This window comes from Furipterus horrens, unplaced genomic scaffold (genome assembly GCF_987537825.1).
Source record: "Furipterus horrens unplaced genomic scaffold, mFurHor1.1.pri manual_scaffold_1, whole genome shotgun sequence".
Lineage (NCBI taxonomy): Eukaryota > Metazoa > Chordata > Mammalia > Chiroptera > Furipteridae > Furipterus > Furipterus horrens.
The window spans coordinates 103,331,083-103,359,054 of record NW_028327171.1 but is presented as its reverse complement, the minus strand read 5'-3'; the positions used below and the strand labels follow the sequence as shown (position 1 = coordinate 103,359,054).

The window sequence follows — 27,972 nt, the reverse complement described above, 5'->3', positions numbered from 1 at the left end:
ACCTCAAAGTAAAGACAACCAGAAGTTCCAGAAAACCGAGCTGCATGGAACTCCAACAGACAAAGATATAAAGAAGAAATACTCATCCAGACAGGTAGGAGGGGCGAAGCCAGGACAGAGAGGACTTGGTGTTGTGGTGGCAGCAGCAGCAGCAGTGAGAGGCTGGCAGAAAGTGCAGTCACACATTTTAAAAAGTAGGGAGGGACACCTGGGGAGCACTCCCAGCACTAGACCAAACCACACAGCTCAGGGTTCCAGCACTGGGGAAAATCAAGCCTCAATGCTTCTCACTGTGCAAACCAGTGGGGTTGGGGCAGAAGAAGAAACTGCTGGTCTCTTAGTAGAGCCCGCTTGTTTAAAGGGCCCCCATCGTCCTAGAACATCCACGGACCCACACACTCTGGAAACAACGGCCAGGGCAACAGCTGGAGAGGCACCAGACCCATACAGAAGTGGGAGAAGTGCTTGGAAAAGGGGTGAGTGCTGAGCAAGTGGCATTGTTCCCTCTCAGACCCCCTCCCCCACATACAGCACCACAACGTGGTGAAATAGGGATTCTACTGGCACCTACTTTTGAGCCTTAAATGGGTTACTATATGCATAGCACTTGGAATGGTTTCTGGCATTTAGTAAGTACTTAATAAATGTTAGTTTCCATCATCATTATATCATCCTCATTAGGCTGGAGATACTTTTTCAGAAACCATCTGTATGTAAATTACCTTCTACCAAAATCATCATTTTAATCTTTTATTAAGACTATCCTATATTATTACTGAATAAGGAATGTGGATATATAATTACTACACTTACTCCCAGCAATTACCATTGCTTTGGAACTGGAAAAACATTCTTTTTTCATATCATTCCTTCCAATTCACATTTTGCAAAAATAGACTTTTTTTTTTTTTTGAGACACCAGTTCTACACATTGTACAAATCGTTTCCATTTAAACAAAGTTGGATTTTCCTATTGCTATTCTCATGTTCTGTTAATTTTATTAAAATTCCTCAGGTCAGCCCTAAGTTAGCATTCACATTTTACTAAAAGAGAAGAAAATAATTAATATAAGCTATAGGAAAAAGGCTGCAGAATTCCTTACTGAGATACTATTACCTATAGATAACCAGCATGTTCCTCATTAAGAACAGAAGAAACTTCTGGCAGGCCTTGCGGGGAAAGGACTCACCTGACTGTGATAATAACCAGGCACTCCTAGTTTGCAGGCATCCAGGTTGAGAGGTTCTTTCAGCTTGTTCATAACACAGCACTGACGAGGCCAGGGATAGTCAGCATCATTATTTTCAGTCCGGAAGGCAGATGTATATTTCTGCCAGTCTGATGGACCATTCACACCGCAGCAACTGTCCTGTTGGCAGATGAGAGATACAAAATTCTCTTCCATAGCTATCAGTGTAGCAATGGAAATTTTATGGAGAGTGAAAACATGAAAAGTGCCATATTTTACATTTACTAAAAATCCCCCAATGAACGCTGAAGATAACTTACATTTTAGAGTTTGTAATTTAATACTTTACTAGCCATTAATGATCTCTGTAACCTTTGACAAGTTATTTAAACTCTCTAGACCTCAATATCATTAATTTTTTTGTCTTTTAAAACATTTTCTTAATTGTAAAATTGGGATAAATAAAGTACTTACCCCACAGAGTTGTTGCGAGAATTAAATTAGTTAATACACTTAACATATTTAGTATGCTGCCTGGCTCACTGTAAGCCCTCAATAAATACTAATACTTAAGAAATACTAATATCTTGATACAGCAATGTAAGAGAGGTATAATTAGTCTCATATTACATATGAGCAAATTGAGAATCAGAAAATTAAAATTTCTAGTAATAAAGGAATTATGAATAATCCTTTTTGCTTTACTTTTTAATATTTTAAATATTTTTCTATAGTAATTATCTATTACTTTTATAATGAAAGAAAATAAATTGGAAAAATAATCTAAATCTTGTGAAACACAGCTATGCCACTACAGAAGGAAGATTAATTAACACATAGCTAATATCCTTACACTCTGGTCAGGATTGAGGATAGACAATAAAACACAATTCATATTGCTTACCTTCCTTTTTATAATTTCTGCTATAATATTTCAAGGAAAAAAGTTGAAACTATGGGCATCTCTCAACTTTTAGAATAAATATATTCAAGTAAACTTGATGATAAATTAACTATCTTGAAAGCATGTGTTTTTTTGCTACTGGATTATGGAAAGTGTCTTAGCAAAGAAAATAATCATCCTGTATTTGGACCTGAGCGTTTTGGGAAAAAAATGGTTAAGTTTGAGCCAAGCTTATTTCAGACTGGGCTTTAAAAGGCCGGGAAGTGGATTTTTCAGATGTGTGAGCATTCACATTTTCATTCGCAGAGCTTAATTCTTGCTAACAAGAGAATAACAGAAAGTGAAAAAGTTGGTGAATGAATTGATAGTCCAAATAGGGTAAAAATAGTTATTGAAATGGGACTATTAAAGTAAATTAAATAAATTATAGAAGATAGAGGGTGAAGAGAGAGTTCAAAGAAGGGTGGAGGCCATAAGAGAGTTGGCTGATGGCAGACTGAAGCAGCGATGATGGGATGGGGTTGGGGTGGGGAGTGGAAGGCAGTGTGAGAGTTGGTTTATGCAGGGAACAAGAATTTACATACATACAGCAATAGAGCGGTGATGATGGATATTCTAAAAAATTTGGACTTTTGAGGATATTTGACGTAAAATTGGATATGAGGTATGATTGCCAGGTAGAGACAACTGGGTGCTCAAGTCAAGCCATAGTCCTTGGTCCTTAGCAGGACTAGTCCACAGGAAGTGTGAAAAGGTACTAAAGAAGCAACATGGATAGTAATTGCCACTTGAGTTCACTGTGAAACAGAGGAGGCAACATTTTTCTTTTAATGTAAGTGATGCCTGAGTCCTAAGAGACAGAGTGTGTGATTAATCTAAATCCCCTGAAAATGTCTTTATCCCTATTCATGCAAGCCAATTAACATCATGGCTCTTGAAATAAAATATAGATCTAAAAGTCCCACTGACTCATGTGTATAACTCCTGTCCCCTACTGGTAAATAAAAGCAATAGATAAACTCACCTCTGTCAAGCCCCTTTGTGAGGGAAATCCTTTTAGGGGCTGTGGTCCCCACATTTTGACTTTACTCCCAACCATACATACACTCCTGGAGACTGGTCTGAGTACAAAATAGCATCTTCCCATGATCATAGGCATTACCTGGAGCATAAGCCTGTCCCAGGTCTTGGTGACTCCGTTGTTTTTCCACTGGTCATCATTGCTTGGGGGGCTGTTGTTTTGGTACCTCTCTAGCATCTGCTTCAGGAAGAGGTTGGGTGTGAACTACGGAGGGAAGAAAGGACACAAGAGGGAGAGTTAGCCCACTAATCCTCGAGGAGGCAAAGTGACTGGCTCGGCCCATTGCTGGGGCACTGAACCCTGTCTCCTGGAGTAATACTGCTCTGAGGCACTGACTAAAGGTAGGGGAAGATATGTGGCTGCTCTGTTTGGCCAAAGTCCCCCATGTAAGGAGAAATCCCAGTCTTCAAAGAAATCTCCGGGAGCCCAGAGTGGACAGGCATTGATTGCCCGGTGACTCAGCCTAGGGATTGCAGAAAAGAAGAGAGAGCAAGATGCTGAACTGGAAAGAAGTCTTAGATGTGGTGGCTTGTTGACTATTCTATTGGGGAGCTAGTGGCCGTGGCAGAGTAGTGAAGGGCACAAGCATAGGGTTACGAGCTTGAGCCCTGGTAGTCACACTGCCTGGACTCAGGAATCTCTCCTTCTACTTACCAGCTGTGTAACCTTGGACAAGTTACTTTACCCTGGTTAGGTCTCACTTTTTTCATCTATAAAATGACAATAGCCATAATCCCTATTTCATAGGGTTATTATTAGGATTAATTAAACTTATATATTTATTATTAATGTGCATATTAGGGTGCCTGGTATGGAGTAAGGTCTTAATGCATGTTAGCTATTATCTCATTATAATGATAATGATTCATATGATTGCTTTGCTCTGTGCCTTTTGGGATTGTACTCACGAAGTCTCTTTGTGTTGCTGCTGTGATACAAGATGCCACTTCAAAGCCATAGACGATAAACATCAGAATAAAATACTGGAAGGGAAACAAATTTTTTAAAAAAAGAGTTACATTTATCTCCAAGAGAAGATTTTTTAAAACAAATAATTGTTATGTTTTCTCAGGACAAGGGTGGGCAAAAGTAGGTTAATAGTAATAAATAATATAGTGATCAAGAAATAATAATACAAGAATAAACTCTGTGTTTTGTGTACTCACAATTACAAACCTACTTTTTCCCACCCCTGTATATTCACATAAATATAATCATCTAATAATTCACAAACACTTGCTGATCAGCTGCTTGGAGCAAGACATGGTGCTAAATAGCTTAATTCTCGCCTTTTCTTCAGAGAACAAATGCACATTGAATGTAGAGCCTTCTCAGTCCAGTATCCTGCATTTCTGTCTTTACTGAGAAAGAGGATGAACTGGCGTGTAGGCGCGCATGCGTGTGCACACAATGTGCTCACACCACACCACCCCTATTTATGTCTGGAAAATTTCTGAACAGGCAAATGACTTAAATCTGGAATGATGACTATTTGCAAGAATTCTGACTTTCCTTTCCTCAGCTTTGCACATACACTTTTGGTCCTGTGTTCTTCTGGGAAAGTGGTACTTCCATCAGTGTTGGTGGACGAAACTGCACTCCCACGCCCTCCTGCCCCCCCAGCACAACCCTCTGCTGCCCTCACCACTAGGCCCAGGGCAAAACTTTGGCTAGAGGGTAAACAGCAGGAGCACCTTCAGAGGCCTCACACATTTTCCTTCCTCTATGAGCTGCTGTCTTGCTCTTTGTCATGAACTTGGCTGGCTTCTGTCAAAGAAGCTCAGAAACCCCTTAGAGACACTCTGGAAAGGAGGCATAGGGTACAGAGATTTTCTCTGTCAACTCCTTGGCGAGTGTCCTGCTTCTTCTCTTCAGGGACAGGGTGAAGAATGTTCTTTCCCAGCTCAGTTCTCCTGACCGTGTCAGGCACGCGTGACTGGCCCACAGTGAGTCTGAGATGCAGCTGAAGCTTGTCTTTAGGGACATCTGTGTCTACCCTACCTTCCCCTGAATTATTTTTTCAGCCCTCCAAAAGTGAGTGCTTTTGCTCTGGAACTAACTCACACTGAAGAAACAGAGAATGTAAATGTTCTGCATTCCCTGGGTGCCAGGACAATGTGGGAGCACAGGAAAAGTGAAACAACAAGCACCGTAAGTTGCTGGACTGGTTTCATAAAGGTGGAACTCAGGTAGGGTAGGAGTGGGGGTGGGACCCCATCATAGTGTGAGAAACTACTGTCTCGAGCTTGGGGGTAGAGAGTAGATACCTAGGCCCAACCCCCAGGGTTCTTAGCTGTTGATTTTTGAAAAATATCTCAAGTTTATTTCCTCTGCAAAGGCAGGGCATTGTATTGCTGCCTGTGGTTTGGGGCCAAAGCCTCCCTGTGGGTACAAAGAGTTAGAGCCCCCATGGGCATGTGGGACCTGGGGCTGCACTCTAGACCCTGTGCATCAAGTTCCTCCAGGATCCCTGAAAAGCACGGTGAATGCACAATATAAGAAGTGCAGGCCAACACAAAATCATCAGCCTTGAGCTAAAAAATGTCTGAAAAAGTTCATGCTTCCTCTTAAAAACTCATGCATATTTTTTATTTTATATCCTAATACTCCCCTGGCTGGTTTGGCTCAGTGGATTGAGCGTCGGCCTGCGAGCTAAGTGTCGCTGGTTCGATCTTCCAGTCAGGGCACATCAGAGAAGGAAAACTCTGACTCCAAAAAACCTCCGCTGCCTTGCGGCATACCTCTTCAGGGAAAAGGCTAAGGGAGTAAACCCCGACAGAAAATCCGGAGCCGGAGTCCCTAAGGCGGTTTGACGTTGTAGTCAACACCGGCAACTCCTGCGGCGCACCTGAAGCCAAGCTGTATTGACTCCGTCTTTCCCTTGGACCCTTCAGCTGCGAAGAGAGGGGGGGTCTGCTGCATGGGCAACAGCAGACCCTCCATATCACCCTGCCCAGGCTCTGTAGCTTCAGCTTCACTGGAGAGGACACTCCAGCGTCATCGCAAGATGTTGATTCAACACGGGAGGAGACAGATACCGTGTCACTCCCGAGTCGGACTGCACAGCCATTCTCGGCGGTGCAGATAGACTCTTAAGAAGCTACACCATCGTCTCTCGAGACGGACGGCTGCCGACGATATCCTAATATTAAATGTTATATTTTATATCTTAGTTTTAATACTGGCTAATATTACAATAATATTTTAAATTTCTTATTGTCAAGGGAAAAAAAATCTACTTACGAAGTTTTTACTGTCCTATGGGCTACGTAACTCTTGGCTGTACCAGTAGGGGGCATGCAGACACCAGCTGGAGAAGAGACCTGGGAAGCACTCAACAGGGTCACCACCAGGGGTCACCCCTTTGGGTTCCCTACACTGGAATCTTCAGCAGTTGCAATAGCAGAAGGCATCCTTGCCCCCACTTGGACAAGTTTCACTGCAGGGAGTCTTCTCCTCCTCCCATCCCTCGTGACACCCTCTATCCCACTTAAGGCCAAAGCACTGTGCTCAGGGAAGAAGAAACAATCCATCAGCATTGGTCCAGGAGACAACTGTAGAGAGTTTGAAGGTCTTACCGCCAGAAGGAGTTTCCTGCTAGACTTCATAATGCCTATGATGCCTAGGACAGACAGGCAGAAGAGGCAAATGCCAACAAACATGCCAATCCAGGCTGCCCCATAGATGTCATCATTGTCGGTGGCTTCAAGCAGTGGGTAGAGGCTATGTTGGTCAGATACAAAGAAGATGCACTCCGCAGTCAGGGCGATGCCGCACATCTGGGGGCAGAGGGACTTCTGTCAGGCTGGCGGGAGAGCAGCATTGGGAAGGGATGGAGAAGTGGGAGAGGGGGCAGGTAAGAGGGACTAACTCTGTCCCCTCCATAGCCTTTAGCAAGTGACTCAAACTCCTCATTGCCAGGAACTCAAACAGCTCTTTTCATCCTACTAATTGGTTGTATACTTCTGTCCACATGTTGCTCTGCCTATCTCATTGCTATTGGGGAAAAGACCTAATTTCAGACCATTATAAAGTTCTTGGGGACATGAACCATTCAATCAATGTCTTCTTGTATGACGATAATCTCCCATGTCCAGTCCCCGTCATCCAAATTTCTGGACTGGTCCTGGTCATATTTATCAGTGCTAGAGAACCACTGAGTGTTAGAGCTGGAATGAACGTTGGTGGGTATCTTTCCTACCCCGTGTTTTATGGATAGTGGTCTTGGCCCTGAAAGACTTGTCCAGAGTCACATGGAGTCAGAAGCTGGGCTGGGCCAAGAGCCACGGATCCTGACTCGTAAGTGCTCTCCCACAACAACATGCCCCACAGCTTGGCCTCAGAGCTACTTGCACATCCTGAAGTGGTCCCCATGTGACAAGAACAAAAAGACGCAAACAACTGCTCCCAACAACCTTAAAAGCAGAGTCCCATGAAATCAAGTGAAAGTAAAACAGGAAGGAAACACCAGAGCCTGTGAGGGTGGGAGAGTTGGGACGCTGGCCATGACTGACATGACTCCTTTTAGATTCTTGTGCTTTAAACTTAGGAAGGAAATACCTATTTTTTCAATCTATTCTTTCCATGTTACATAGCTATATGTAACTATTTACATAGTTAAACTTGAGCTAATATATTTTATTAATACATTTCTTAAGATGAAGAAAAAAGATCTAGGGAGCCAGTAATTACATCATTATTTTCCTTTAAACCTTCACTTGTGCTTGATCTAAAGTCATGATTACAGAAAGAGCAGAATTGCCTGAAAAATGCTCATTACTTACACCAATAATCACATTTCCAAAAATCAGGAGGCCCTGGAAGCAACGAACAGTGGAGTCATCTTTGGCCATCTTCAGGATTTCCCCCACGCTGGAGACACAGTTGAGAACATTGCGATTTAATAGGAGCGGGTGACAAATACTACTACAAATGCCATAACATGACTATGTCACACCATTGTGTTTTGCCTTCTCATTTCAAAGCATCCAATTCAAAGTCATGAAATCATTTCCCAATGGAGGAAATTTGGTTACTAAACTCAGTAATCATTGTCATTTTATAAAGGAGAAAAAAGAAGGTCAGTCTTGCCAGAGTCTGATTAATCATTTTCAGGAGTTCTTAAAGGTATGGAACATATGGACTGCATACCTCTGAGTGATGAACTGAGGTCCTGCAAGTCATCAAGGGCAGACCTGTGGGGTGATGACTGGGCAGGGCTGAAGCTCACCGAGGGTCCTTGGATGAAACCCAAAGGGCAGTTGGTTCCCAGCGGGACTATAGATAGCTGCTAAAGACCATTATTTTCAGACTCTTTTGTTGTCTTCAAGAACAGTTGGCATTTGTTCTCTGATCTATGAGTTTGTTTCTGTTTCATTTTGTTGGTTCATTTGTTTTTTTGATTCCATGTATTAGTGAAATCAGAGGGGACGGGGGAGGGGTAGAAAAGGGAAAGGGGATTAAGAAGGGTAAATTTCCATTTTTAAAATAAGTCATGGAGATGTAATATAGAGCATAGGGAATAGAGTCAAAAACTTTTAATAACTAGGTACAGGGAATGGTTCCTAGATTAATTGTGGCGATCACTTGGTAAGGTATATAAATGCTGAATCACTATGCTACATACCTGAAACTAATATAATACTGTATGTCGATTATAATTAAAAATAGATTAATAAAAAATAATTGGCAAATAAAAAATAACATTGTTACATAAGAGGAGGGGTGGGAGAAAAGAGGGACTAACATATTTAGTTCCTTCTACATGTCACTCTACTGGGTATTTCATATACACTCTTCTAAGTCTCATAACCCGATTAGGTAGAAAAAGGAAAAAGGTGAGGAGGCTCATTTTGCAGATGAGGAAACTGAAGCTTTAATTTAGGTAAATTAAGTTCCCTGGAGTTATACAGCCAGTTTGTGGAAGAGATAGGCTGGGGACTTTGGTTTGTCTGTCCAGCCCACACTGGCTCCCAGAAATCATTTACAAGGTTTATTGCTTTGTATGGCACTAAAAATGAGTGGGCTTTTCTCTCCTTGAGGACTCTCTGGAAGGAACACAAGGGTAAATGTTTGGCTTTTGCACTTGAACCACTTTGAGAAAAGCCATCCAATTCTCTCACTGTTTTATTAATTAAATTGATTAACTAATTAACTCATACATTCATGGTCTGAATAAAATGTATTAAATGATAAAACCTGCATTTTGAGGTATACAATGCAGATTGTTGTAGTCTAGGATTTTATGCTCCAGAGAAGCTGAGATATGTTTCTAAATAGTTATAATACATCTAGAAAGACCCTAAGTACTGTGGGGGTTTGGAGAAGGGAAGATGTAAGCATGGCAGAATATATATGGTTTTGGTAAGTAGACTGGAGGTGGGGTGGGTGACATTCCAGGTAAAGGGAAGGTCGTTGGGCACTAGAGGCTGAAGAGCCAGGATTGCATTCTAGCTGCTTTGGCTGAAATCCTGGTTTGTGTGGGGATTGGTGGGAGACAAGCCTTTTATTTGACTCAGACCTTGCTAAATTTTAACTTCATTGTTACACTCTAATGTGAGTATTAACAACCTTCCAAGTAATCTTAAATATCTCTAAATATTTTCCTTTTTTTGTTCACCTGAGAATCTGTGAGAACTAAAAGAGTTAAAGTGAATGGTCCTTCCATTAATGTTTGTTGAATGAATAGAAGAATCTGGCCATTGTTTTGAGATCCTCAAGTATAGTTTCTGCTTAGAAATGCCATTCATTTCTTTCTGTGGAAATGTCATTTCATGCTTAGAAATGGCATTCATTCTATTCAGAGATTGTTACACATAGACTGAGAGGAGCCTGAGTGCCCTGAATGAGTTAATGCACAAACTTCCCCAAGGGAATCTTACTCATGCAGCTGGCTCAATCACATTGTCAAGTTCATTAGAGGTATGTACAGACATTGCTCCTGACCAGTTGGGTTACCATCAAAACTTGAGACACAAGAAAACAGACTGTGAAAGGTAGAAGTTCAGACAATGCAAATATAGAGTAAAGGGGAAAAATCTGGAGAGGCCCAATCCAGCATGGTTATCAACCACTATCGACGATGCACCCATTTGCCAGGTTGCAGCCTGTTTGTGGTGATTAGTTGGGCCTAAAGAACAGAAAAAGAAGTTTGTTCTTTCAAGGAATTTTAAGTGTGATTACAGCAATGCAGAATCAGTACACAAATGACCGTAGAATAAAGGGGGAAATGCGGCCATGGAGAAAAGGAAGAAGGATGGTAGACTGCCAAAGAGGGGTTTTATTGATCCAGAAAGGAGCTGAAGGGACCCCAAATAGTGACTTGCCCCCGGTGACCCAATTATGTTCCATAACATTCATACTTTCCTAAAGGCAACTCTGCCACACAGTTTTAAAATGGGGAGAGATGACTGAATACTCCGTGGGAGAATTGTAAGTCGACTCAGGGTGAAAAATGCTGACAAGAGTGGGATAAAAGAAGAGGCATATAGGAGGTTGGTTTGAGCAAAAAGAAAAGTGAATTGAGGAAATCTAGATGAGCATGTTGTAGGAAATGCCAGGAGGCAGCTTGGCTGTGGGTTGATGGATGTAACGCAGGAATAGAAAGATGGACAAGATATTCTGAAGGTGAGGATCATTGGATTTTTCTCCTTTTTCACTAAGCATCCTCTTCTCCTTCAGGCCCTTGGTATTGGTGGCTCATAATAACTTAGAAAGTTGCTCTTTCTTTTAAAGTAACAAAATGATGAAGAAAGCTGTCATTTAACAAGCACTTATGAGGGTCTCAGTACATGCTCAGCACTTATGTTCATCCTCTCAACAGACCTGAGAGATGGAATTTTTACCAAAATCTGGATTAGGACCCTGTTGCTGCTGTAACAAATTACACAAACTCAGTGGCTGACAATGGAATAGTACTCAACCACAAGAAAAGATGCAATGCTGACATTTGCAACCACATGGATGCCCCTTGAGAATATTACACTAAGCTAAGAAAGTCAGAAAAACTAGGGACTATGTGATTTCACTCATATGTGAGATATAAAACTTAAACTCATAGACACAGACAATAGCATGGTGGTTACTAGAGGGAAGTGGGTGGCAGAGGTAGTAGAGGGTAAAAGGGGCCAAATATATGGTGACGGAAGATGGTTTGACTTTGGGTGGTGGGCACACAAGGCATCATACAGATCATGCATCATAGAAATATAGACTTGAAACCTATATAATCTCATCCGATGTCACTCCAATAAATTTAATTAAAATAAAGAAAGAAAGAAAAGAAAAAAGAAACCCACACAAATATATTCTCTTACGGTTCTGGAGATCGGAAGTGTAAAATGAGTCTCACTGGGCTAAAATTGAGGTGGGAGCAGAACTTCCCTGTTGTTGGAAGGTCTAGGGGAGAATCTGCTTTATTGTCATTTTGAAGATGAAGAAAAGGAGGCTTGAAGAGATTATTTTGCTTGGCCACATTGCTAGAAAATGCAAAGGCTGAGATTCAAAACCAGGTTTGCTGGGCTCCAGGTCATTTACTGAACACTCTGCAGTTTATAAAGTCCTGTCCCATAGCTAATACTTTCAGCAGGAAAAAAACAAAACAAGACAAAACCACCTGGTTCACTTCCTTGCTAAACCTGGGAGCAGAGAGAGCAGACACACTTTCCCTGCTCAGATGATCTGCCTTTGCAGAGGTCAGAATCACAGAGCCTCTCTTCATTGACTTCTCCAGGATCTTGCCTCTTTAGCCCCTTGATCCTGCACTAACACTTGCACATTTTCCCCCAACCCAGTGCTGCACCCACACTTCCCACCCCCAGCAAATCCGTGTAGATGTACCCCACACCTGGAGCTCTCTCACCTACCCCTCGGTATTGAAATTCTTGGAAGTAAAAGGTATAAATGTGCAGGTCAATATGAGAGTTCACATTTCATAGCCTCTCCTTGGCCACTTGTATTTAGACTTGGTTGGTATCTACAGAACATATGTTCCACCCCCTAAATAGCCATAAATGTTAAAAGGGATGGCAGTTAGGGAGTCAAGTCTAGGCTTCTGCTGGTTGGCTCACAGCTGAGGTGGCAGTCTCATGGCTGTGCTCTAATGGTGAGCACACTGCACCTGGCATCAGAAAGCCCAGATTCAAACACCAGCCAGGCCTGTTCTTACAGTGTAGCCCTGGGCAATGCCACTCAGTGTCTACTTCTGCATTTATAAAATGGGTGAAACACACCTCATTTGATGGGATTGTTGTGACAAGATAAAAGGTGAAGAAGTGGTTGGCAAACATTAAAATTATTTACAAACATCAGAAATTATGATTAATAACCAGGGGGATATTTAAGAAGCACAGGGTATTAGGTTATGATTTTGCTTTATGTACCACGGACCCTTGGGGCCTAGGAGGGAAGGTCTACATCAATGGTCCCACTACTGAGGGCTTGGAGGTTGAGGTGAAGCAGCCTCTTCCACCTTCCCTCTGCTCCCTGCCCAGGGGCTGCTCTGCTGGAGGGGCCTGGAGGCCTTACCCACATGTGCCTCCTTTTATTTTCCACAGAAGTGTTCATGGCGGGTGGGGAATCTCTCTTTGAAAGAGAAAAAAAAACTTCCTAGTTTTGCTTGGGGTGTGGCCAGAGTCAGGTACCAGGCAGCACATTCAGATGGGAGAGGCCCTCTGTGCATTCCATTAGCATTTCTGGACGGTTACTCCCCGCCATTGGGCCTCAGCCCTCTGGCTTTGGCAGGTGATGCAGAGGTGAGCCTTGAGGTCCTCGTTCCTCTGTACCTGGGCTGCTTTCTCCCTGACGCAGAAATTCTTCAGGAAGGACTCTGTTCTGCTCCCCTTGTTCATTCCGTTTTCCTTGTATCACCCAAGGAAAGCCTTTTTAATGTAAGAATCTCCAAAGCAGGAGAAGGCACTGGGACCATTTTATTTGTCCTTGTAGGTCCAAGGTGGCACAATGCTTGAAACGCAGTATGCACTCAAATTATTTTGCCAGATAAAACACATTTTAAAAGATGTGTATTTGTCAGTCTGCTCCGTATCTCTAAGTCTGTCTCTAAGTTGCTTGTTAGCTCTGGGGAGGAATGGAGGGGCAGAGGAATTGAGCAAAAAAAGTTTTAAAAAGAGAGACAGAGAGAAAGAACTCATGGACAGAGAACAGTGTGGCGATTGTAGGGGAGGAGGGGTGGGTGGGGTTGGAAGACAGTATGGGGGGATAAATGGTGATGGAAAATAAAAATGTAAAAAAGGTACAGTAAGTGGGAAAGCATGTGTATCTGAATGGGTGAATGACTATACTAATGCAAGAACTGGTTAGAGTTGTGAGGTAGAAAGAACATGGGCTTTGGACAGACCTGAGTTTGAATGTCAGCTCCACCACTTAGCAGTTTTGTGACCTCAGGTAGTTGTTTAATTTGTTGAGCGCTTACTGCCTACCACTGGGCATTGTAATATTGAACTTGAAGAGTTACTGTGAAAATTAAATGAGAATATATATGAAACTCTAACACAATATTACCCACACAACATAAACTTTCTTTACATTTTGCCTCAGTTACTTAAAGCAGACAGATCAGAGCTAATATGCTATTATTGTATGGTGAAGGTACCTAAAACTAGTGATTTAATTGTGTTTTAAAACAGAGCCACATTTTCAAAGGAAATATGAAAATATTATTTCCATATGTAACTCATAGATAAACACAGATAAAAATCTGGCTGAAACTAGAGTAGGGAGTCCGGGCCTCACAGAGTTTCCCCTAATCAGCTCTAAACTTCCTAATCATATGGCTGGCCCCAGAATAGTTAGAAACCACGATTCTAGAATTAGTGGAGAAGAAACACGAAGGAGCCTTGACCACTCTGGCTCAGTTGGTTGAGCGTCGTTTCATGCAGTGAAAGGTCTCCAGTCTGATTCCCAGTCAGGGCACATGTCTGGGTTGCAGCCAGGTCCCTGGCTTAGGGGTGTGTGTGAGAGGGAACTGATTGATGTTTCTCTCACACGGTGATGTTTTTCTCCCTCTCTTTCTCCCTCTCTTCCCCTCTCTCTAAAAATAAAATAAATAAAATCTTTAAAAAATTTAAAAAGAGACTGCCATTCAGAGGAAGATTTCTAAGAAAGACCCCTAGAAAACTGGGGCAAATGAATTTACTTCCATAATAGAGCAGCTAGAGGAATCTCGAGGAAGGGCTGCAGTCCTGGTGTGCTAGAGGAAAGGCAATGTGATTTCTGTGAAAGAAAACAATCAGGTCAGGCTAATCTCTTAGAATTCTTTGAAAGCTATTATACTCTTGTGCATAGGGCAGACTAAAAGCTTATATAGCTTTAAAAAAGAAAACCTATGACTTCCGGCCAAGATGGAGGCTTAGACTGACACGCTCGGTCTCCCTCTACTAGAAAGGAATACAACTATTTCAAAACAAAAGATAACTAGAAATTCCAGAAAATAAAACTACACAGAAGCCCATCGTATGAAGTTATAAACCAGCAGTGCTCATCGGACAGGTAGGAAGAGCGGAAATCAGTCGGTGCTGTTTGCAGTAGCAACAGGGACAGCGGCATGGAGAGCAATCCCAGCTGTAGTCGACTCCCGGCAGCTCGTGACCCCAACGCTGGGAAAGACAGCACCCGCATTACCTCGGAGGGCGAGACCCAGAAGGCGGGAGGACGGATCCTGGTCTCCCAGCAGAGAATAACGGCAGGAATCCATCTTGGACCCCCGCCCCCACACAAAGCGCCACAGCGCCGCAAAAAAGGTTGCAGACCGCCACTGATCGCTGGGTGGTGACAACAAAGGGCCACAGCTCCAAGAAAAAGGTTGTGGGTCGCCGCCGGTTGCCGGGTAGTGATGAGTACATGGGCTCCGACCCCTATAGCCTGCTCAAGAAGCAAAGCAAAACACAAATCTGTCAAAATGAGGCAGACGACTATAGAAATCCTGGTGACGCAGCTCACCAGGCAATAGATGAAGAATTTGACAGACGAACAAATAAGAAACCTTTCAGAGGCTCAATTCAGAGCTATAGTCATTAGGTGGCTTACAGAATTAACAAAAGACTTGGAACAAGACGAGAAAGGATTGAAAGCCACTCATACTGAAAAGAACAAAAACACATATGAGACAAGTGGTGAGGAAATAAAATCCAGAGATCAATTCAACAAACTAGAACACAAAGAAGGAACAAACAGTCAACCAGTGCAGAGAGAAAAAACGGGAAGCAAGGAAAATGATTAGAGGATCAGAAACCTCTGGGACAGCTATAAGAGATTGAACATACGGATTATAGGATTGCCAGAGGGTGAAGAAGAAGAACTAGAAATTGAAAAATTAAGTGGAAATATAATAAATCAGAATTTCCTGAACTCGGGGAAGGAAATAGACTTAGAGGTCCAGGAAGCACAGAGAGTTCAAGAAAAACTGGACGCAGGGAGAAACACTCCAAGACATATTATAATTAAAATGTCAAAAATTAAAGATAAAGAGAGAATCTTAAAAGCAGCAAGAAAGAAGAAAAGAATCATGTACAAAGGGGTCCCAATTAGGCTATCAGCTGACTTCTCAAGGGAGACCCTGCAGGCAAGGAGGGACTGGCAAGAAATATTCAAATGAATGAAAATCCAAAACCTACAGCCAGGAATACTCTATCCATCAAAATTGTCATTCAGAATAGAAGGGCAGAGAAAGTGCTTCCAGGACAAAATAAAACTGAAAGAGTTCATTAGATCCAAACCACTATTATATCAAATGTTAAAGGGACTGGTTTAGAGAAAGGAGGATCAAAACTATGAACATTAAAATGAAAATTGCATCACAAGAACCAACAACAGAAGCTAGGGAATCGAAACAAAGGCAAACCAAATACTATAGGTATGGGGAACATACTGGGGAGAGGTCAGCAGGGAGTGGGGAGGGGGAAAGGGAGGGAGATGGTACAGGAATTAAGAAGCATAGTAGGAGGGAATGGAATAGACAGGAAGATGTTGAAAAGAACTATATGCACAACCAATGGACATAGACTAAAAGGGGGGACAACTGGAGGGAGGGGGGCCACTGGGTGGAGGGGAGCAGAGGGAAGGGAAATTGGGACAACTGTAACAGTATAATCAATAAAACATATTTAAAAAAAAAAAGAAAACCTTTGATGATGTTTCACACCAATGGCTATTTAAAAAATTATAAATTTGTTGACCTTTCCAGAAAGGACAGTCATGGAGAGAGGACAGAAGGGATGGACGAATGGGTCATGTCTAGAACATAAACGGTGGTGGTCTCTGGGGCCTGTAGTCAGTCATTGTGCCTTGAGAAGTTAATATGAATTCTTGAGTTTTGTCCCTGCCTGCTTGATATGGAAGTACCAAAATGAACACTCTGTGATGGTTAATTTTATTTGTCAATTGACTAGGATATGGTGCCCAGTTGTTTGGTCACATGCCAGTCTAGATGTTTTTGTGAAGATATTTTTTAGATGGGATTAACATTGAAATCAGTAAAAACAGATTATCCTCCATAATTTGATTGGGCCTCATTCAATCAGTCAAAGGGCTTAACAGCAAAGACAGGTTTTCTGAAGAAGAGGTGATTTTGCTGCAAGTTTGCAACCTAGAAACCCTGTCTGAGTTGCCAGTCTGCAGGTTTCAGGCTCAAAATGGCAACATCAACTTCTTACATGAATTATCAATCTGCAGGCCTGCTCTACAGGTTTCTGACTTGACAGCCCCTATAATCACATGAGCCAGTTTCTTAATAAATCTCTCTGTCTAGAAAGAGGCTCTTCACAGAAACAGAACAAATAGAAAAAGAACCAATTATATATATATATATATATATAACCCTGGCTGGTTTGGCTCAGTGGATTGAGCGTTGGCCTGCGAGCTAAGTGTCGCTGGTTCGATCTTCCAGTCAGGGCACATCAGAGAAGGAAAACTCTGACTCCAAAAAACCTCCGCTGCCTTGCGGCATACCTCTTCAGGGGAAAGGCTAAGGGAGTAAACCCCGACAGAAAATCCGGAGCCGGAGTCCCTAAGGCGGTTTGACATTGTAGTCAACACCGGCAACTCCTGCGGCGCACCTGAAGCCAAGCTGTATTGACTCCGTCTTTCCCTTGGACCCTTCAGCTGCGAAGAGAGGGGGGGTCTGCTGCATGGGCAACAGCAGACCCTCCATATCACCCTGCCCAGGCTCTGTAGCTTCAGCTTCACCGGAGAGGACACTCCAGCGTCATCGCAAGATGTCGATTCAACACGGGAGGAGACAGATACCGTGTCACTCCCGAGTCGGACTGCACAGCCATTCTCGGCGGTGCAGATAGACACTTAAGAAGCTACACCATCGTCTCTCGAGACGGACGGCTGCCGACGACGACGATATATATATATATATATATATATATATATATATATATATATAGAGAGAGAGAGAGAGAGAGAGAGAGAGAGAGAGAGAGAGAGAGAGAGAGAGAGAGAGAGAGAGATGTCTCCAAATGTTCTGTTTCTGTGAAGAACCCCCAATTTGGATTGACATATTTTTGATAGAAGCAAAAATGATCATTTTCTGATGTTTCCTGAGACCTACCGACAGCTCTTATCTTCTGGCTCAAATGAATTCAAAAGTTTCTGTTTCCATTCCACACAGTGCTTCCAGAGTGAACTTCTAAAGCAGAGGTTCTTAAATGATCCTACAGAGCACAGATATTCCACCTACTGGGGCAACATGTTTTGAGCCAAAATTGAATAATTGCAGTCATTTCATAGTTTGAAGAAAAATTAATGAACAAAATTTGTCATTTTCCTTTCACAAAATTTTCTTAAATCTTGTGTGCTTGCTACCACCTATCTAGTTTCTACTATAAATTTAGGCCAAAATAATCTACTTAATTATTGTAAATTTAATATATTAATGCTTTGTGGTGTTTGACAAAGATAAACATGCCAAGTGCCAGCCACTCAGTCAGTCTTGAGACTCACTGTCCTAAACCACAGCTCTGATTTTATATCTCTCCCCTGCTTAAACACCCACAAAGGCTCCCTATAGTCTTCATTCAAAGGAGAGCCCAAGCGAGCTCCTGCTGCCCCCAAAGCTCTGCCACAGGCTCCTTCTTACTTCCTATTGCCAGATGGCTCCTCTTGTCCACCCATGCTCTCTTGCTGGCCAATCTCTTCAAATACAGATTTCTCATGAATTTGAAAGCGTTTTGACTTTCCAGCTCTTTGAGACACACCAATGTCTTCCCTTCACCTGTATCTACAGTATTTGTCCAGATCCAACCATTTCATTCTCCATCTAGTCTGTGGAAGAGAGGCTGGACAGCCTGAGATACAGCTCAGATTCCTTAGCTTGCATTCAAGACAGTGCCAGCCAGGTTTCAAATGGCCTGCTGCTCATCCTCCTCTGCTACCCTGAGTGTCTGGGCTGTGCTTATGTTGTCTCTCCCTTTGGGATCCCGACTCTCGTTTCTGCCTATTGAACTCCATACCATTGTCTGAAGCTCAGCTGAAAAAGCTCTTCTTTTCCCAAGTACCCTTGACCCAAATTATTCTTTCTTCCCTCTCTTTGCCCTAAGCAAACAGCTCTCCGGACACATCCTGTGGGGTGGATATGTGAGCGTGGCTTTTCTCCCCTACTAGCCTCCTCCATGGCAATCTAGCTTGGTACTTGGTTACCTCTTTTCTTTACCAAAGGTTGTTTAATCAGTTTTTCTGAACCCACAAAGGAATAGATTACATTAAAAAAATTTGACAAATAATTACACTAAAGAAATAAAATTATAAGCCTTTATATTAATTGATGAGTGACACACCTAGAAGTCAATGGTAGTTTGAGTTGGTAGTTTTTGTCTTACTAAGAAGGTACATGATTAGGAAGAAATGAAAGTGTTATTTATCTTTGGGCCATTATTGGCCACATGCCCATTCATATCATGGTAGAATATCAGCTCTGATTGCAGACTTAGAGGCTTGGTAGTCAGCTCCCTAACTGTACAGATGAGTAAACTTAGGCTCCAAGAGGGGCAGTGACTTGCTTAAGATCATCGATGTGTCATTGCAGAGTCAAGATCTGAGACCTGATCTCCTGACTCTTAAGCCAGCCTTATATTGAATTTGTTGCTAATCATTCCTTTTTTTAAGGCAGAGAAATACTATCTTCCTCTATGTTTCTTAAAATTAAGAGTAACTCCCAATGCTCTGCCCTTGAGACTGCACTTTTCTCTTACAATTTAAGCTACAAGGGGAGTCACATAACAAAGCTAGAAAGGAGAGAAGAGAGCCTTTCACTTTTGCCCCCCTCTCAAAGTCTTCCTCACTCTTCACCCTAATTTCTGAAATCCCACAACTAGAGAATCACTCCTTTGCTGCCTCTGATTAGAATGCAAATGCTACATATAAAAGAGGCACACTGAGTCTCATGAGTCATCAATCAATGCCTTATTGTGAATATTATCAGACCCCTTCCTGCTGTTTCCAAAGGGAGAAAGACAATGCCATGAAAGGGAAAGGGATCCAAGGAGAGGGTAGAACTTACAAAGACACAACTCCTAACTCATGATTTGGGGCTTGGGGCTTTCTCTGTGGACAGAGACTGATTCCTGATAATATAATGTATCTTCCCTTTTCCTTTCCCTTTTAGCCCCCAGTATGTATGAGTTATTTCAAATATGGGATTTACTGAAACTTCCTTGTTATTCCAAAGAAAGACTTCCTGCATATGTAATAGGTCTTTTTTTTTTTTTTTTTTTTTTTTTTTTCCTTAAACCTGGTAAGGCTACAAAGATGAAGATGGGATGGGGTAAATGTTTAAGAGTGGGATTGATAAATGGCAGAGGGCATAGCAGCATCAAAAATGATATTGCCCCCAACTCAAAGTATGCAGCTCACCTCCATATGTTTTCCATGTAAGAAACAGCTCTTATGAGCCCAACTTTACGGAAATCTGCCCAGTGGCCTGGCACCAAGATGACTTATTTAAATTACTCAACATCCTGGGAGTTCTTCTGCTCTGAGGAGTGGAGATTGTTTTCAAAGGCTGGAGTTTCATTTCTTTGTGTGTGTGTGTGTGTGTGTGACTTCATTCAGTTTGTTTTCTTATAAATATTATTTATATCCATAGTGTTGATGTTTCCATGCACATCGAATAGGTCTAAAGAACATTGATTGCTCACTAAACAAACCAATCTTCAAAGGACCAGTGAGACTCACCCACTAAGCATGAGATCATTTTTTCAAGTTCATTACCTCTTTTCTGCACCTAAGTTTGTTGGACCAAATAACACAAACCACACCTCAAACTCTGTTTCATGCTAGAGAAATTTGTATTAACAAAAGAAAATAAAAGGAGAAATAGGATGGGAAGAAACACGAAACACAATATGCTGTTGCCTTAGCCCTGAGCCTGAAACGCAGAGTAAGAGAAGACAGTTGTATGACAGAGGTGAGAATAAAAATGGGTATGGAGGTTTTCTATCAGGACAAGCACTAGTCTACTTAAATGTAGGGTGGGATGAGTCCCTGGGGATGATGAAAAGAGGAGCTTGTTCTCATGACCATGACATCCACAGATCACAAAACCCATTAGTTTTTCTTGCTTTAAAGCTCTAAACCTGACCTGACCAAAATGGTACCTAGTAGCTGCAAGTAGCTATTTACATTCTAATTATTTCAATTAAAAATTAAATTCTTTTTTGAAAAAAAATTATTTTATTGGTTATGCTATTACAGTTGTCCTGATCTGGCCCTTTGCCCCACCTCCACTCCGCAACCCCCATTCCTTCTGGCAGTCCTCTCACATTTGTTTATGTCCATGGGTCACGCATGTAAGTTCTTTGGCTACTCCATTTCCCATACTATACTTTATATCCCCATTGCTATTCTGTAACTACCTATTTGTACTTCTTAATCCCACCATCTCTTCATCCATTCCTTCTCATCTCGCAACCATTCTCTGCCTTCAGTGGAAGATCAGCTGTGTAGGGGCAGGTGGTGATGCTTTGATATGGTCTGTAGCTGTCCACAGGGTGTGCTGGTTTTGGGGTTTCTCGCATCGTACAAGCCAATGACAGCCCCCACTGTGTTTTACTTCCATTCAACTCAGTTTCTGATGGTTCTGAGTGATGGCTGTTCTATATTTTAGTTTTAATTTTGATGTGGTTCTGCGAAGAGGCAAGCCATGTCTGCCTACGCTGCCATCTTGACCAGAAGTCCAGAATTCAATTATTTTGTTGTGCTAGCCACATCTCAACTGCTCAATAGCCACATGTGGTTAGTAGCCATTATACAAGGTGGGGGAAAAGTAGATTTGCAGTTGCCAGCATTCAAAACTCAGGGTTTATTCTTGTATTATAGTTAGTTATTATAATTTATTCATTATTGTATTAGTTTCCATATGAACAACTGTAAACATACTTTTGCTCCACCCTGCAGAGAACATTTCCATCCTCACAGAAAGTTCTATGGGACAGTGTACTCTAGACTCCAGATGACGGCTGTGATGATCTCAGCATCATACACCCACCTGAAATCAAGGACTAAGATGAGCAATGGCTCAGGCACTCTCAGCCAAGTGAGGACCTCAGGCATGGGTCATGGTCATGCCAGTGGGCTGTCCAACCCCAGGTCTCAGATATGATGGGAGAATCCTTGGGGGATGTGAGATTGGAATCCTTCTTCATGAGTTTGCTCTCTGCTCTGGTTAAGGAACAGAAATTCATCAGGGTTGTGGGGAGTCTGTCTGGCCATGAAACTCAGATACCAATAGCAAATTACAGCATATTCTAGGGCTGGTCAGTGTTTGATCTGGGCAAGAGTGTATGAGGAGAGGCCAAAAAGAAATTCTGAACCCTGACTGGTGTGGTTCAGTTGGTTGGGCGTCAGTCTGCAAAGTGAAAGGTCACCAGGTTCTAATCCTAGTAAGGGCACATGCCAGGGCTGTGGGGTCAGTTGGGGCACATAAAAGAGGCAACCAATGGATGTTTCTCTCTCACACCAATATTCGTCTCCCTCTCTTTCTCTCTCCCTTCTCCTCTCTCTAAAAAATAAATAAATAAAATGTTAAAAAAAGAATTCTGAGATTTCTTTTTCTTTTCTTTTCTTTCTTTCTTTTTTTAATATGGTGTCTAAAGTATGCTTTGAATCTAAAAGTCTATAATTCTTTCCAGGTAGTTAAAATGAGTTGATTATTTTTTTCAATTACAGTCAGTGAGTTGATTTTTAAACCTAGAAGAAAGCAATATATCTGTTGTAGCAAAAAGAAAAATAAGAAATTTTTATCCCCATTGATGAGTTAATCAAAATAAAAACCAGTTCTTCACAAAGTTTAAAAACTGTATAACCCAAGTTGTATATATATAACTGAAACATATATATAAATCTGAATTCTTTCTTATTATGCTTAGCAACTCTCTTCAAGCAAGAAATGGTCAATAAACATTGACCTTGATTTTAAAAAGGACATTAAAATTAATAAAAATTCAAAAGTCATAAAAATCTTTAAAGGTAGTTATAACTGGGGGTTTAAACTTATAAAAATAATACTAGCATTATTTGAAACCTAATTTGTGTAATATGCAGAAATGTTAGGCCAAAAATATATTTAGGACCTGTGGACCAATTGGTGAAGAATAAAAATGACAGTGTATAGATATAGCTAATTTGTTGACTTATTTCAATTGACACATTTTTAAAGCAGAGTTGTTTGCAGAGGAGAAACCCCAGCAAATTACCTCCTCACAAATCCCATTACAAGTTGGCAGAAGCAAATGATTTCTGACAAAAAGACCAGAAAACTTTCTCTCTGCTAGGCTAAGAGAATGATTATTAAGAATATGACCAGTTTCCCCAAATTTTGTTTTACTTTTCTGACTCCATGAGAAAAGTGGGGGGTTGGGGGTGAGGTCCACAAAGATGTTTTTCTGAGTTTTAATCAGGAGATACACGTTTTCCAAGGGTTCTTGGTCTTTCTGTGAGGAAATCTGAGTTTGAAATCAGGGTTGATGAATAACACCCCCAGAATAACTTCAACCTGAGTTCTGAGAACTGGACAATACCAAAGGACTTAAGAAAGTATTTGTATAGTTTAAAGTAAAAGAGAACAGAACAGTCACAATATCCTGAATTACAAAAAAATGACAGGAAATTAACTTCCTCCCCGTTCAGACTGCTAGCTGCCCTCCTGAGAAAGCAACCCAAACATTTGAGAGCCCTGTTGTCTTCCCTGCTGAGTGAAACCAGTTTACTTACGGTGCCCTTCCTCCTCTTCCTCTTCCTTCTCCTCCTGGAGCAGTGCTGGCCCCTTCTGCAAGCCAAACTAGCCTGAGGTGCTTTTCTACCCTGCAGCAAGTCTTTGAGCCTTCAGGACTAGGGAAGGATGGTCTGTGATTGGGAGGAGGCAGCTCACGGGCTGAACCTGACGCTGTCTGAGCCTGCCTCCTCAGGTCGGAAGTAACAGGAAGTTTTCGGTCAGTAGATTTTTGCTGCTTTGGAATGTGCGATTCTGACAGATGAAAGCACCTGGACAGGGCTCAGCGCATCACTCCCAGCTCCTTCCTAGGTCTGGGCTTTCCTCAAATTCCCTCTCAAGGCTTTTTTTGTTTGTTTGTTTCTATTAGTGTGATTTGATCCTTTATTCTGATTTTTTGTGCATTAAAAGGCCTACTTATTGTTCCGACTGCCCATAGTCATGCTGGTTCATGTATATGTATCTGCCCAGGGTCATGTCTAGTCTCATTTTTTTTTATAACTTGCATATGTTACATTTATGGGACTAGTCATTGCTCAAGTAATGCTCTCACTGAAGTGGTCCAAAGAAAGAGGAACAGAGATCTGGGAACAAATAGATTGGGAGAAATTCAGGCATAGAGAGAGTGCTCAAGTAATTATCCGATAGTGTCCAATTCCTCCCTCCCCTCCTCCTCCCTCTGCTTTCTCCCCTTCCTTTCCCACCTTCTCTGGAGCCACTGTGTGTCATACACCGCACCAACAATACATGAACAAAAGGAACCACATTTCTTTTAATGACTGCATATAATGGTAGACATGAACCACAGTTTATTTTGCCTGGTTTAGCAATGAGTAATGGAAATAATGTTAGAATTTACTGGGTGTTTTAAATCAATAGACTCAGGAGTTCTCATGGGTCAGGACCATCTCTGTAACAGGTTAGGTATTGCAGGAAGCCAACTCTGAGACAGAATTTAACGTACAGTGTATTTATTGGGGATTAAACACCCATGGAAAGGAGAGGGAAGAAATAACATTGGGCTGAGGGAGAAGTTGAGCCGCTACGCAGGTGGGACAGCCTCAGGCCTCACCCCTTGCCCAACCCAGGAAACTGCTACAGTTGCTCTGCATTGGGCCCATGGGTGATCAGTCCTTACATACGTGTCACCCTGAGAAGGTGGCTTTCTGTGGCTCAGGCAATAATCCCTGAAGGGGGCTGACAGTGGAGGCTGCCAGTGTTTCCAGCAGCCAGGCAGCACATCCCCCCCTTGAGGGGGTCCACAGGAGGCATCTGTGTGTCTGTCACACCCTTTGTCCCCACTCAGCTCTTCAGGAACTGGTTAGATACAGCATGATAATTCACACGATGGAATTCTATGTAATTGCTATGGAAATGGATGCTACAGAAAAATGTTTAATGACAAAAATATGTTCACTCATTTATTCAACAAATATTTATTGAAAACTTATGATACACCAAATACTCTTGTAAGTGCAAAAAGTGAAAAAAGTAGGTTACAAAATAGTCTGTACAATTTGACACACTTTTATTTTTTTGAAGTGTATTTATTATGTATGTAAATTTAAAAGTTAGGAAGACTGTAAATATTAACAGGGTTATATCTGGATAATGTGATGCAGATGATGTTTTTATAGTTTACATGTTTGCAAAGGATCTATACTACAATTATAAAAAGAGAACCATGTAAGTTATTTAAAACATGTACTCTTTCAGAAATCTTTATGATAAATGTAACAAAAAAGCAAGCAAAGGCATGTCTCCATTTATATCTTAGGCATTTTATGTTCTTTTTTGTGTGTGTATGTTCTATTGATTATGCTGTTACAATTGTCCCAATTTCTTTTCCCTTTGCTCCCCTCCACCCAGCAACCCTCCTCCCTCCAGCAGTTCCCCACTCTTAGTCCATGCCCATGGGTTGTGCATAAAGCTCTTCTCAACATCCCCCTGTCTATTTCCCACCCTTCTACCTTGCTCCTTAATTCCTGCACCATTTCCCTTCCTCTCCCCCTTCCCCCTCCCAGCTGTCCTCCCCCCACATGCTCCCCATACCTATGATTCTGTTCCCACTCTAGTTGTTTGCTTGGTTTACCTTTGTTCCATTCCCTAGCTTCTGTTGTTGATAGTTGTGATACTGTTTTCATTTTAATGTTCATAGTTTTGATATCCTTTTTCTTAAATAAGTCCCTTTAACATTTCATATTATAATGTCTTGGTGATGATGAACCCCTTCAGCTTTACTTTGTCTGGGAAGCACTTTACCTGCCCTTCCATTCGGAATGATATCTTTGCTGGATAGAGTAATGTTGGTTGTAGGTCCTTGCTTTCCTCCTTTTGGATATCTCCTGCCAGTCCCTTCTTGCCTGCAAAGTTTCTTTTGAGAAATCAGCTGACAGTCTTATAGGTACCCCTTTGTAAGTAATTCTCCTCTTCTCTCTTGCTGCTTTTAAGACTCTCTCTTCATCCTTAATCTTTGGCATTTTAATTATGATGTGTCTTGGGGTGGTCGTCCATGGGTCTAGTTTGTTTGGGACTCCCTGTGCTTCCTGGACCCGTATGTCCATTTCCTCCCCCAAAGTAGGGAAGTTTTCCTTCATTATTTTTTCACATAATTTTTCAACTTCTTGCTCTCCCTATTCACCTTCTGGCAACCCTGTGATTCTGATGTTGGCACGTTTATAGCTGTCCCAGAGGTTTCTAAGCCTCTGCCCAGTTTTTTCAATTCTCATTTCCTCCTTCTTACTGGTTGACTGTTTGTTTCTTCATTATGTTCCAATTTGTTCATTTGAACCCTGGTTTCCTTTCCTTCACCACTTGTTTCATATGGATTTTCCTTCATTTCAGCCAGGGTAGCCTTCATTCTCTCCCCGTCCTGTTTACTCTTTGTTGTCAGAGCTGTAAGCATCCTAATCACCACTGCCTTAAACTGTGCACCTGTTGTCTGCCTCCTCATCCGTTAGGCGTGCTATCTGCTTATTGCTTAGTTGTGCCACTGGGACCTTGATCTGCCCCTGCTTCTGGGTCATACTTCTCTGTCTCCTCGTCTTTCTGCGTTTGCCTCTGTGACTTGGGCAAGGGCTGTCACACCTCTTACATTATAGGGGGCGGAGCCTTAGGTATTTGTTAGTGCTGGCAACTGGTTCACCGCATTTTGGCGCTGTATTTGGGGGAGAGGTCTGAGAGGGATAAGCCGCAGCTTTTCCAGGCACTTCTTCCCCTTTCCGTACTAAGCAAGTAGCCTTCTTTTCAAGACCGGCAGCTTCTTCCTGAGCCCCCACCCCGACTTGCCTTCACAGTCAGAAGTAATGTGGCTCTATTTTCCCAGGCTCTGGAACTGGAAGCTGTGTGGTCTAGTTTGGGGCTTGAATCACTTCTTGGGTTTAATCAGTATGACTGTGTTTTTTGTCAGGGCAGTTGCCAGCCCTGCCCGCCCGCCAGCCACTCTCCCGCAAGCTGCCGCTGCCTCTAGCCATGCTGCCGGGGAGCACGCCCCCGCAGCCCCTGCTCCGCTCCTTTTTCTCTTCATCCTGGCTCCGCCCCTCCTACCTTTCTGGTTGATTATTTCTTCCTTATGTGTTGCTGAACTTCCCTGAAGTTTTGATTTTTTTGATTTTCTGCCTTTTTTTTTTTTTTTTTTTTTAGTTTTGAAGTGGTTGTAAATTTCTTAGTTGTGAGAAGCAGCGCGTGTATTTACGCCTCAATCTTGGCCAGAAGTCGGCCTTTTATGTTATATTACTAGAATTATATGGAGAGAAAATAAACAAGAATCTTTTCAAAATAGATAATGTGAACACAAAACCCATAACAAGAAACAAGAGACTAGCTAGATTAATTTTCAGATAATAACTGCAACTGATTAGATGAGGAATTTCAGGTACATGATATATTAGTATGACTGGTTTATTTTTCCAATAATTACCTTCTAATTGTATTCTGCTAATCTCTCCTTTTCCTTAAGCATATCTTAATTCAATTTCAAAGCTCATTACTGAATTCTCATTACTAAGAATCTCAGTTCAGTTAGAATGACTGGATATTTTCTTCTTATCACTATAATTTAGAGTTGAGACTCCACTGCTTTGGGAGGCTTAGGGAGCAGTTGTGGGGGTGGGGGGGTAGTCTTTTCTTCAACAACCCCCCCCCCCCAATCTCTGTATATATTCCTATGAGAGTGAAGCAATGTCATCTTATATGACTGGTCTGGGACAGGCTGCTGTCCCTTCCTCTGGGTCATCACCACCATCCACGATCTGGCTCATCTCCAGCAGCCTCAGTGCAGGCAGTGGTTGGTGCGCAGGTCTGGCTAATGAGAGTTCTCACCCAAACCCAGCTAGTTCTCCTAAACCTCAAAGGGTGCTCTGCTCCCTTCATTGGTTTGCAGCCAGTTTGTATCCTCCAATCTCATCCATGCTCCAAAACCCCAGTTCTCAAACTGAATCCATCTCCAGGACATTACAGCAACTAAACGAAGGTATACTTGTCCCCTCTCTGCCTGGCCATAATACAGTGCACCATTACCCTCCAAAGCTTCCCTTCTCTGTGGTCATTTCAAGGCAATTTCTCAGGGCTG

The 27,972-nt window shown here is 42.1% G+C and overlaps 1 protein-coding gene across 3 annotated transcripts in view; it reads right to left on the bottom strand.

Annotated features, from left to right (window-relative positions):
• UPK1B (uroplakin 1B) overlaps positions 1-23,558 on the bottom strand; it is a 32,238-nt gene extending 8,680 nt beyond the window's left edge. The window contains exons 1-7 of one of the 3 annotated variants that reach the window (XM_090265212.1): positions 23,405-23,558; positions 17,763-17,875; positions 7,960-8,049; positions 6,754-6,954; positions 4,084-4,158; positions 3,257-3,379; positions 1,191-1,370 (exon numbers count right to left, since the gene is read on the bottom strand). In XM_090265212.1, coding sequence (XP_090121338.1) covers positions 1,191-1,370; positions 3,257-3,379; positions 4,084-4,158; positions 6,754-6,954; positions 7,960-8,028 — 648 coding nt within the window. In that variant the 5' untranslated portion in view covers positions 8,029-8,049; positions 17,763-17,875; positions 23,405-23,558. The remainder of the gene's footprint in view (positions 1-1,190; positions 1,371-3,256; positions 3,380-4,083; positions 4,159-6,753; positions 6,955-7,959; positions 8,050-17,762; positions 17,876-23,404) is intronic. The other 2 variants (XM_090265280.1, XM_090265185.1) reach the window with 2 other exon arrangements.
• Between the last annotated feature and the right edge of the window lie 4,414 nt (positions 23,559-27,972).